General features: G+C 40.1%; 1 protein-coding gene and 1 long non-coding RNA gene across 7 annotated transcripts in view; one reads left to right on the forward strand and one right to left on the reverse strand.

Moving 5' to 3' along the window:
- LOC141421688 (uncharacterized) overlaps nucleotides 1-11,829 on the reverse strand; it is a 154,314-nt gene that overhangs the window by 58,946 nt on the left and 83,539 nt on the right. The gene's annotated exons all lie outside the window — the stretch shown is intronic.
- On the forward strand, nucleotides 49-8,518 carry Pdp1 (pyruvate dehydrogenase phosphatase catalytic subunit 1). 5 transcript variants are annotated; one of them, XM_074068844.1, is made up of 3 exons: nucleotides 203-323; nucleotides 944-978; nucleotides 4,468-8,518. In XM_074068844.1, the coding sequence occupies exons 2-3, from the start codon at nucleotides 948-950 to the stop codon at nucleotides 6,123-6,125; spliced, it is 1,689 nt and encodes a 562-aa protein (XP_073924945.1). In that variant the 5' UTR covers nucleotides 203-323; nucleotides 944-947; the 3' UTR covers nucleotides 6,126-8,518. The 5 variants fall into 5 exon arrangements, with proteins under 5 accessions (XP_073924946.1, XP_073924947.1, XP_073924945.1 ...); XM_074068843.1 differs by lacking the exon at nucleotides 203-323 and adding an exon at nucleotides 1,457-1,599 and having other exon boundaries at nucleotides 862-978; XM_074068845.1 differs by lacking the exons at nucleotides 203-323; nucleotides 944-978 and adding an exon at nucleotides 49-189.

Raw genomic sequence — 11,829 nt, forward strand, 5'->3', positions numbered from 1 at the left:
GAGAAGCGCTTCGGCTCCAGCGCGGGGGCGGGGCAGGGTGGTGGCCCGGTGGGGCTGGGGAACAGAGTGGGCCGGACGAGGGCAAGATATCGCGCTCCGGGGAGCTGCGTGGGGTCTGCGTGGAGGAGCGCTGAGTGGTGCCGCCGCCGCCTCGTTGGAAAAAAGCGGGCTGGCGTTCTGCCGTGCCCGGTTCGTATTCTGTACTCCCCGAGCCGCCCAGTCCGGAATCCTCCACTGGTCCAAAGTTCTGAGGGGACGTCAAGGCAGAGGCGTGCGGAAGGCTAGCTGCTGGGGCGGGGGCGGAACGAGTCCCAAAGCGCCAGGTGCGCGCGGGGGGCCTGCGGGGCCGGCGTGAGGGCGCTGCGAGGGGACTGGTTGGCCGCTGTGTGTCCTCGGTCTCCAGGGCTCTGCGACCCCACTGTCAGTGCGGAGGGCGCCGTGGCGACCCGCGGGAGGTTGAGCTTCGGAGAGGCTGCGGCGGGCGGGGCCTCTCTGCTTGAGGTGCCCCTGACACACCGCAGGGGTGGGCAGGCATCCCGCCGCATGTTGGACCCTGGTCTTCAGTGTGGAAGGAGGCGCCGCGTGGGCCCGGGCGGGCGGGGGATGCGCGCCCGGACTGCGTGGAGGGGTCGGGGCGCGCCCCTGCCCGTGCGTGCCTGGGTCCCCTCCGCCTTGGGCTGTGGTTCTGACTCTTCAGTGGGGTGGGTTTGTTTGTTTGGTTTCCTCCGTTTCCCCACCCCTTTCTCCCTCCTCCATCCTCCCCCCCCCCCCCCAGCCCATTCACCGGGCTGAAGCGAGACTTCGCCCCTCCTCCGCTCCCGCCTCCCCGCCGCCGCCGCCTCTAATGAGCATCTTCTGCCTTGCCTTCAATGGGCCGGCGCTGCTGTCGCTGCTGCTGTCCGCGCGGGTTGTGGATGTTGTCGGCTCCGTGTTGTGATGACAGGAGAATGTGTGTGTGTCCCGGGCCCAGACGAATTGGTAGGTATTCACTTAACTACCTGCGTTGGGTACCCAGGAAGGATGGTGACTGATTTTGTGTGTGGATGGTTTAGGTGGGTCGGCATGGAATTAAGGAGTGAGATTGATGAGAAAGAGGGGGGCAAAGGCGTCCTGGGCCAGGATCGCTTTGATGCGATTTTCTGGTAGGGACAAGGGAAACTGATCAAACAAGTGCTGGCTTGGTGCGTTGTGTCTTCTGAAGGGAACCGGTTTCTGAGCTGTGAAATGGCTAGGCGTTTCCAGAAAATGCTGAAAAATTGGTAAAATGTTGGGTGTTTAGTGCGATCAGATTACATAAACTGGGCTTCTGATACATGTAATGAGTAGTATAGCTTTTTTTTTTATTTGCCTCAAGCTTTGCAAGGCTAAAGAGCTCTGGAGTAGAAGCACTGATAGCGTTTTCTAATTAATTTGGTCTGTGAGTTTATTGATGAGGTGGAATAATTTCTTGGCACAGGCTCTGCCGAGCACATCAGTAAGAATGGATGAGTCTCTGCTGTTTCTGGGTTGCAGCACATCATCTTTATTAGTCATTGGCAAAATCGGCCAGATATGCCTAGGACTAGATGGCTACATGTAATTCACAGTCTGGATCACGAGGTAGGAACTTTTTAGTGAAATTGTAGTTACAAAAAACTTGGAAATGAGACATTGCTCAGTTTGCCAACCACGGTACCTCCTTGTAGGTCTTACTGCCTAATCAGGAGACTTCTTCATCAATTTATCAACTTAATCAGCAAAAGTTTTGATTTCATAGGGGCTCTTTCACAGGGTATTTAGAAAGACAGTAAGAGTTTGGCAGTGCTCACTGATAAAAGCATTTGAAAGTGCATTGACTTCTAAAGATGCCTGATCTGACGGAGAGAATATTTCGCTTATACTGGTATGATACAGAGCTCGCTAATCACAGAGCAGGGTTTATGTGAATTTCAACTTCTCTAAGAATTTGTCTTCTGAAGGCATGTTAGGCGCTCTGGGGGATTGGATTCTGTCTCAGTTCATATGCTAAGCCCCTGAATAACTGAAAAGATACAATTGAAAACCTCATTCTTTGCTTTTTTTTTTTCTTAATCTCCACTACTTTTGCTTTGAAGGGACAAATGTAGTTGAGTATTTAAGGGCTCGAATTTAAATATTATTCAAAGCACATGCTGTGTGAATCATGAGCTCTTTTGCTGTGAGATTTCATTCATTTTGCAGCCAACTATCAAAGCAGAAAAATTGTCAAAACAAAGGAAAGCACAGGTTTCCTGGAGTTATTAGTCCTTGATTAGATGTCATGTAATCAAACATGCGTTTATCAGCTTCCCACCTCCAGCTTAATTATAAAGTAAGGACAAATACAGACTAAAAATTATGAGAAAAATTTATTTTCATTAAGACTGCATCTGTTTTGTATTTTTAATAATAGAAAAATCCTATACACAGCGTAAAGTGAGTTGATTTGTTTTCTTGCGTGCAAGCTTAAAAAGAAATACAGTTTACATCTGGAAGCCAATGTCATGTAGCCCAGCATTTCAGCACATCTTCTGGCCCAGTCATGTACACTTAACCTTTGGATGACTTTCAGGTATTCAGTTTGAAGTGGTTAGTCCTATCAGATTCTTGTTCTTCAGGAATTTCTCTCTTTCATTGCTGTGTTTCAGAATGCTTATTTAATTGTGTATTGTCATTTCTGAAATGCTAGCCATCACTTTCTGTTGCCTGATCTTTTCTTCATTTTTGTAAACAAATCCTGTCTTAGAGAGTCCATTAAAATAATGGTTCTTTCTACCACTTGCAAAAGTGGTTCTGTCAGCTGGCTTATGCAGTCCTTATTACAAAAGCAAACAAGAATCAGTGATTATTAAGTGTTTAGTTTTCTCTGTTCCCGTACTTTCCGCTTACATTTCTCAGGTTACTCTTCAAAAAACGGTACAGGAGAATTATTTAATATGTAGGTAATACTCTATAATATTTAAAATTTTTTTCTTAATGGGTTCACCCTTCAGAAAGAATAATTTAGTTTAATGCTGACGTGGTTTTATTTTCCTTTTTTGTTTCTTTATTAAGGTAGGTTTTTTTTTTTTTTTGCATTACTGCGAATTGAGCCCAGAGCCTTGCACATGCTAGACAAGTGCTTTACCACTTGAGCTATGCCCTAGCCCACTTTATTAAAGTATTTCTAAAGTCTTTTTCTTTATGATTTAAATTAATTCTTTGATGCAGTATTTTAAGATTTCAGGGAAATAAGTTGGTGAGAGAGAAGAGAGTCTTTTTTAGATAAATGACCAGCAAATTATTTTCAGTGTCCTATGATTTTTCTAAAATCTATAATTACAATGCCATACTTTTGTAATCTTAGACTTATTTCACTGTTCTTTATTGCTTTCCCAGGGTAAAAAGATCTACCTTTTTTAAAAATGTAAGAACATTTTTCTAGGAGTGAATTCTACTTAGGATCTATAGTAAATGAAAATAATATTTCTATTATGACTAAGCAGAAAACTATAGTAGCAAGTAAGTTAATTTCCAGAACTGAGATTACTTATGTTACTAACAAAGTTTTAGAGCTAGTAGAATGCATAAAAGTTTTTTAACCACAAAGGGCACAGCAAAATTCAGCAATGAATGAATAAAACCTGCATTTTATTTCAGAGCCTTATTTCAAAAATTTAAAGGCATGAATCAAATCGTAGAAGAGACCTTAGAGAGCATCTGCTCCTGTGTACTCACTTAAAATTTGGGAGAGGTGAGCTGGTTAGTATTAGGGTTATTTTGGTGAGTTGGTGACAGACCTATCCTCTGTTAACTTGCTAAGTTGGCACAGTGGTCCAGGGAAGTAAGCTTTTCAAGACCGTCCACTGAGACACAGATGGAAATAATGAAATTTTTATTTTTATTCTGTTCTGTACAAATTTTTCTGTGTGTGTTATAGTGGACATCATATTAATTTAGTGGTATATGTATATAATCTATAAATACTGTGTAAATATGCATATGTTAAGGATGCATCTTAACACTTTATTGGTGATAGCCATGTGTGATTAAATGCCAGTAATTAACCACAGGTCTAGAAATGGGGTCTTCAGAAATGGGAGAAGTACCTGTGCAAATGGGAAATCCAAGGCCTTTTGTAAAAAAAGGATAGAAAGGGAGAAGGGTTATTGGCCAGGTAGACTGCTGCGGCAAAATGTTACATAACCTTCTCGTCCGCTTTCCCCAGCCAAATCTATTGTACATTCTGCACAGTTTGTACTGCACTAAGAAATGCAAAGAGAAGAGAAAAGTGAAGTTCATGTATAGTCTAGGCTGAACTATACTTGATTAGGAATTTTAATTGCTTATAAAACTGAAAAAATAGTATATGGTGCCTCCTAGCCCAAGTTTTAGCATGTAGATTTACTAAGTATTTTCTGTAAAACAAAGCTAAGTAATCTGATGTGTAACTCTTTTCTTTGTGTACATCTGTCTTAATTTGCTCTCTAGGAATCCCGGTCAGAAGTTCTAGCCTGCCACTGTTCTCTGATGCCATGCCAGCACCAACTCAACTGTTTTTTCCTCTCATCCGTAACTGTGAACTGAGCCGAATCTATGGCACTGCGTGTTACTGTCACCACAAACATCTCTGCTGTTCATCAACCTACGTTCCTCAGAGTCGCCTGAGATACACCCCCCATCCAGCATATGCTACCTTTTGTAGGCCAAAGGAGAACTGGTGGCAATACACCCAAGGAAGGAGATACGCTTCCACACCACAGAAATTTTACCTCACACCTCCACAAGTCAACAGCATCCTTAAAGCTAATGAATACAGTTTCAAAGTACCAGAATTTGATGGCAAAAATGTCAGCTCCATCCTAGGATTTGACAGCAATCAGCTGCCTGCAAATGCACCCATCGAGGACCGGAGAAGTGCAGCAACCTGCTTGCAGACCAGAGGGATGCTTTTGGGGGTTTTTGATGGTCATGCAGGCTGTGCTTGTTCCCAGGCAGTCAGTGAAAGACTCTTTTATTATATTGCTGTCTCTTTATTACCCCATGAGACTTTGCTAGAGATTGAAAATGCAGTGGAGAGTGGTCGGGCACTGCTACCCATCCTTCAGTGGCACAAGCACCCCAATGATTACTTCAGTAAAGAGGCATCCAAATTGTACTTCAATAGCTTGAGGACTTACTGGCAAGAGCTCATAGACCTCTATACTGGAGAGTCAACTGATATTGATGTTAAGGAAGCTTTAATTAATGCTTTCAAGAGACTTGATAATGACATCTCCTTGGAGGCTCAAGTTGGTGATCCTAACTCTTTCCTCAATTACCTGGTGCTTCGGGTAGCATTTTCTGGGGCCACTGCTTGTGTGGCCCATGTGGATGGTGTTGACCTTCATGTAGCCAATACTGGAGATAGCAGAGCCATGCTGGGTGTGCAGGAAGAAGATGGTTCTTGGTCAGCACTCACACTGTCCAATGACCATAATGCTCAGAATGAAAGAGAACTAGAACGACTGAAATTGGAACACCCAAAGAATGAAGCCAAGAGTGTGGTGAAACAGGATCGCCTGCTTGGCTTGCTGATGCCTTTCAGGGCTTTTGGAGATGTAAAGTTCAAATGGAGCATTGACCTTCAAAAGAGAGTGATAGAATCTGGCCCAGACCAGTTGAATGACAATGAATATACCAAGTTTATCCCTCCTAATTATTACACACCTCCTTATCTCACAGCAGAGCCAGAGGTAACTTATCACCGATTAAGACCACAGGATAAATTTCTAGTGTTGGCTACAGATGGGTTGTGGGAGACTATGCATAGGCAGGATGTGGTTAGGATTGTGGGTGAGTACTTAACTGGTATGCATCACCAACAGCCAATAGCTGTTGGTGGCTACAAGGTGACTCTGGGACAGATGCATGGCCTTTTAACAGAAAGGAGAGCCAAGATGTCCTCCGTATTTGAAGATCAGAATGCAGCAACCCATCTCATTCGCCACGCTGTGGGCAACAATGAGTTTGGGACTGTTGATCATGAGCGCCTCTCCAAAATGCTTAGTCTTCCTGAAGAGCTTGCTCGTATGTACAGAGATGATATTACAATCATTGTAGTTCAGTTCAATTCTCATGTTGTGGGGGCATATCAAAACCAGGAGTAGTGAGTAGATCTTACACTGGCAATTTTCAAATTTAAAGGGCAGATAGACTTTTTAAAAGGTACTAATATAATAAACATTTCCAGTAGGTCATTCTAAACATTTCCCCATTTGATACTATAGGTGGTCAAATATACCAAATTGACTTGGCAGCAGGCAGCAGGATTATGAGTGTCTGTTCTGCCTAATAGAACCTTACAGCACCTGCACTTGAGGCAGTTCAGTTCCTTATTGCAAGTGTCGTGAGACGCTGACTTCTTTTACCAACCTGAGAATGTCAGGATTATCTGACATACAAGATCTTGAATAAGTCAAAAGCAAGGGTCTTGCTGAGTGTATTCTGTTGGTGAAAGACAGGAAACAATACTGTTCATACTTGTAGACCCCTTTCTTCACTAAAATCCTAGTGTATGAGAACATTTATTTATTGCATGATTTTTAGATACACAGTCTATGCATTATTCACATAAATTTTAGCCTGAAGTGGTTTTCAAATCCAGTACTTTAAGCCATAAATGACCACAAACTAAGCAACCTGGATTTGTAAGTTTTTGTGATTATGTGACTCTGTGACAAGAATGTTTCTGAAATGGAGAAACTGTACTCCCTTTCTCACTCTTGATTTCCTTACTGTACTAGATTTTTTTGTTTTGCCACACACTGGAAGGCAGTAAAGGTTATTAGTTTTATCTGCTCTTCTATTGATGTTAAATAAAGGGAAACATTTTTAGTTTGTATTAATGAAAAGCTTTATTTGGGTTGAAATAAAAATACCCAGAATAAAAAGAAGAGACTGATATGTTTAATTATTGTCATCTCTAGCCACCAGCACGTCACTGTTATGTAATCCTCAAAAGTTTGGCATGCTGTAAGTGTGTGGTGGGTAGACTGCTGCCAGGAAATCATACTTATTTAGTAGTGATAAGAATTTTTGTGAATTTTGAGATTTTAAGGGTGACATATGTAAAATAAGCTTAAATATCAATTTTGGTAGTAAGGTTTAATATTACCATTTAATATTGAGATGGGGGACTTTTTGGTTTTTTCCACTTAAATATAGGTCAATTAAAATAATTTGAGTTAAAATTACTGAAGACTTTCAACATACTGTAGCTTAATATATATGTGTTAAAATACATACATGGGAAAAAATGAAAGGTAACTATTTTGCATGCCTGATACAGTAGAACACTTAGTAGCATCAAGTGTTGTTTGCAGCAGTCTCCATAATTACATGCAGTCCCTTCTAATACTGTATCAAAGCAGATGAAAATTAATATATTCAAATTGGCTTTTGGGGTGCTTATTTGATATGCATCAAATCAAATGACATTTTCTTCCTGTGTTAAATGGTGATCTGTGTACAGCTGTGCATATATTTTCCTCACTTACTCTTTAAAAAAGGCTATGACTATGTTTGAAAATCACATAGCTTTTAATACAAAACACGACCAGCTTTCTGTTGTATAATTAGTTGGATGTATAGGAGTCCTTTCAGAGTTTCCTATAGGATATGAACTAAATGTCCAAGGACTCTCTGGACTGTGACTACTAAATCAATATAGTATTGGCTGCAAAATTTGTTCCAAATGAAAATAGACTCAGGAAGATTGCAGCTCAGAACAGCATAGTTTTGTTTTCTGGTTTTGTTTTTTAAGTCATGTCAGACCTTTTTCCTTGACAATATTTTGGAGGGAGAAAGGCTGTACTATATATTTATTACTATATGTTTTGACAGAGATTTCATCTTCATATGAAATAATGTAGACTGTGGTAGCATAACCCATTTTTAGCTCCTGAATAATTTGTTCTTGAATACCACCACTGAAGAGAGCTCCATATTATATACTGAATAATATCTTGTCTTTATATAACACGGAATATAAATTTGTTTTCCCATGGTCATGATCAAGAATAGTAATTCTTATTACCCAAGAAATTTTTTTATGCAGTCTTAAAGCTGATCCACTTTGTATAGAAATAAAAATGTAGCATGAAGTTGACATTGTGGAAACAAAAATAATTGGATGTGAGAAATCTGAATGTACTGTCATCTAAAAGCACTTGTGATTTTATTGTAATTGGGCATCACCATGACATGTCTAGAATTAAAGTCAGTAATATGTGTAAACTTTAATGGTATTTAGCCTTTCTTAAATTTGTTTTATTTAAACTTTCTAACATGTATTCTGTTTCTGTACTTGTATTCAGTGGTTCATAATATATATAATATGCCATTAACTAGTTAAAAGGGATGTTGGTATGGTACACAGTACTTAGTAAGAACATGGTCTTATAAAAGATGTGCTTATATAGACATGAAACAATTTATATCTAACATAAAAAATGGTCAGAAATGCCAACAGTGAATTAAAGCTTTATATCTGCTTTCTGAATGGTGTGTGTTGATTCTTAATAATAGTAAAAATTTGCTGGATTCTTTCTAGTGGTAGGTTATATTTAACTATAGGATCCAGGAAGTAAATAGTATTTTTTTGTTGATGTATAATTTACATTCAACAAAATGCAAAGGTTTTACATTTATAATGTGAGATTTGGTAACCACCATCTTACAAAGATAGAGAAAATTTCCTCATGCCCCTTTCCAGTTAACTCCCCACCCAATAAAAATCGTTCTGACTTCTATAACCATAGATTAGTGTTACTTGTTCTAGAAATTCATATAAATGAGATCATAAATACTTCTGGGTCTCAATTTTTGAGATTCTTTTATGTTGCATCCATTGTTCGCATATATCACAATCCATTCTCTGGACATGGATAACCTTTAAACTGATTTTTTAGATCAACAACTCTCAGGAATACTATTTGGTTAAGGTGTAGTTTCACTTTGCAACAGTAGGACTGTCTGTCTTAATGTCCTAAAAATGAGTGATGGAAATTTTTCATGAAAATTTGAATTAGGAAATAGTCCTTTACTATTGACTCTCTACTTCTCCCACTGAGAATTTTGAATTCATTACACTCATTAATTGTGCTAATGACTGAGAAAAAAGGCAGATTATAGCTTGGTTTTAATCATCTTGGCTTATCACTGCACCAATTGTTGCTATTAGGGATGAAGAAAGATGGATAAAATGCTGGTTGTTAATCAAGGCAGAGATTAGGTGACTGGCTTGATATTTCTATTTCTGCTTTTATGAATGAGTTTCCCTATTCAGCAGCCAAACACGTGCCTGAATTTGGGTGGTGGTTAGTTTTGTCCTTGGGTATAGTAAGAGGGTCCAAGTATCTAGTATTCGTAGTCTGTGGTTAGCATACTTAATTATACCTTTTTCGTAAATAATAAAAACAATTGTACTCATTGATGACCTTCAGGTCTTAAGAGTCTTGTTAAAATTGATGTGGTAGTGCCACAACCACTTCAAATGAGCTGAGATAGTGAAGACATCTTAACGACATTGGAATTGACTTCTCATAGTATGAAAGTCATTTCCTTTGTTCTTTGCAGAATTTACTTTGAAAGCCAAGCTTAATCCTATTCAACCCTATCTGTCCAGTTCTTAGTACAATTTATACATTGGGTTGAATTTATACACAGCATTGTTTTCCAAAATTTTCTCAAATTACCTCTTCAAAGTGAATATATTAAGAGTGATGATATTTATGTACTATTAACAGTGACTATCCAATTTGCTTATTTTTTAAGAATTGCATGATTTAGGCTCAATTATTTAACCAATGTTTATGTTTATAAGTTATATCACATATCTGGCTTTAAATTGTTAACAGTACTTGGTGAACTTTGTCCATAGAGACTTAGTTCTTTAAGGGCAGGGCCCGTGATAAGTTTCTGTCTGTTTGAGCCAGCACAGGGTTGAATAAAAAATGTTCAGCTTTCATTTTACATTTAGACATACATAATCAATAAAAACACCTAAGTGAACTTCAAGAATTTGTCTTCATCAGAAATTAACATCTCAGTACAGGAGGGTATTCTGGTAGTTGTCATTTCATTTTTATGTTAAGAGCCAATGATTTCTAAAAACTTCAACTTTTTAAGACTTGTAAAGAATCAGTATTTAAATGAAAACAATTGAAATGCCAATGTACAAATAACCCCAGTGTGGCCTCCCAGAGGAGATGACTTCCTGCATTCCTAAGGAAAAACCTAAAGGACTCATTTATAAAAATGAGTCATTCACACCTCCCAGTAAAACTTTGTGGTCCCCACAAGCCCTCTACCCTCAGAAACTCCTTTCTATGTGCAAAGTGAGAGAAGTGTTCTTTTGAGGGTCTACCAAGAACTGTTTGCTACTGTTTGAAAGTATCTAGCACCTAGCTTCTGAAGGACTGGATTTTTCATCTTGGTTCACATAGTCTCCACCCAGATATTAAGTACAGGTTTTCATCTAAGACTCTGCCCTGGAGTCATGAGCTCTCTGCTTTTCTAAGCCCATACTCAAGTTACTGACCTTGTCCCTGCAGTACACAGTCCACCAAATGCACAGTCTAGTTTTACTACAGTACAAGGGGGTTGGTGATCACATTTGGCCTTCAGAAACCTCAAACCCTGGGCACTCAGCAACAAACCAGCTGCCAAGAAGAGTCAAAGAACCAAAGATTCTTATCTCATTCACAGTGATTAAACAGGCTGTCTCCAGGAAGGAGCAGGAACTGTTTGATTGGCTGGGAGTGTTGACTAAGAGGCCAGCCTTCCAGAATGAATGCTGAGAAGAAGGAAATGTGACAAGAGACCTAAGCTAGAAAAAAAAGGGAAAGTGAGAGAAGGAAGAGAATATTGAGATAGAATTTTGTCACCAATTGCAGTGGCAATTAGAGGCAGTTATGGAGGCAGGGAGTATCAGATCCTCTGATACCTTGGACCAGTGTCAGGGACGAAAGCAAAGCAGAGGGAAAGTAGCAAGCTGGACAGTGGCAAGAGGTAGGATTTTTTTTGGGGGGGTGGGGGGGAGGACTGGGATTTGAACTGAGGGCCTCACACTTGCTAGGTAAGTGTTCTACCACTTGAGCTACTCACCAGCCTGAGGTAAAGAATTTTAAAACCCATTTTTAAGCCCTGAGGAGCTCAAGTATTTTATCTACAATAGCAACAACTGGAAAGCAAGACAGTTGTCACTAGCATGGCCATTTTTTCTTCAGTCATTAGATAAGAAGGAAAAAAAGTCTTCGAAACTGACCATATGGAAAGGGATCAGTGGTGCCCAGATGGACAGTTTTCTCAAAAGAACTTTTCTTGGAAATTATTTTTTCTTGCTGTAAACCTGGGGATAGGTTAAACAGCCTAATTTAGGCTGATGAGAACAGAGACAGGATAATTAAGGCCTTAATGGCAGGAGAAACAGCTGTGAGACTGAGCAGAGCAGAAAAAATGAGTCTTACTAAAGCAAAGCATTGCCAACCATGAAGTCAGTTCCCTGTGGCAACTGCTTAGAGATGCTTAGATGGCTTCTGGTAAAACCAGGAAGTGCACTGACCTTGCAATCATAGTAATTTTTTTTTTTTTTGGCAGTAATGGAGTTTGAACTCAGGGCCTCACACTTTCTAAACAGGTGCTCTCCCACTTGAGCCATGCCTCCAGCTTACCACAGCTGTTTCTTGAGCACTTACTATGTGCCAGGTCCTAGGAGAAGTACATTTTCTCATTTAGTCCTCATGGCAGCTAGTCTATGGCCCCATGATCCCTTTTCTATCCTGCCCTACTCTGTGTACCTGGAAGTCAAAC

The sequence above is a fragment of the Castor canadensis genome, chromosome 3 (assembly GCF_047511655.1).
Source record: "Castor canadensis chromosome 3, mCasCan1.hap1v2, whole genome shotgun sequence".
NCBI lineage: Eukaryota > Metazoa > Chordata > Mammalia > Rodentia > Castoridae > Castor > Castor canadensis.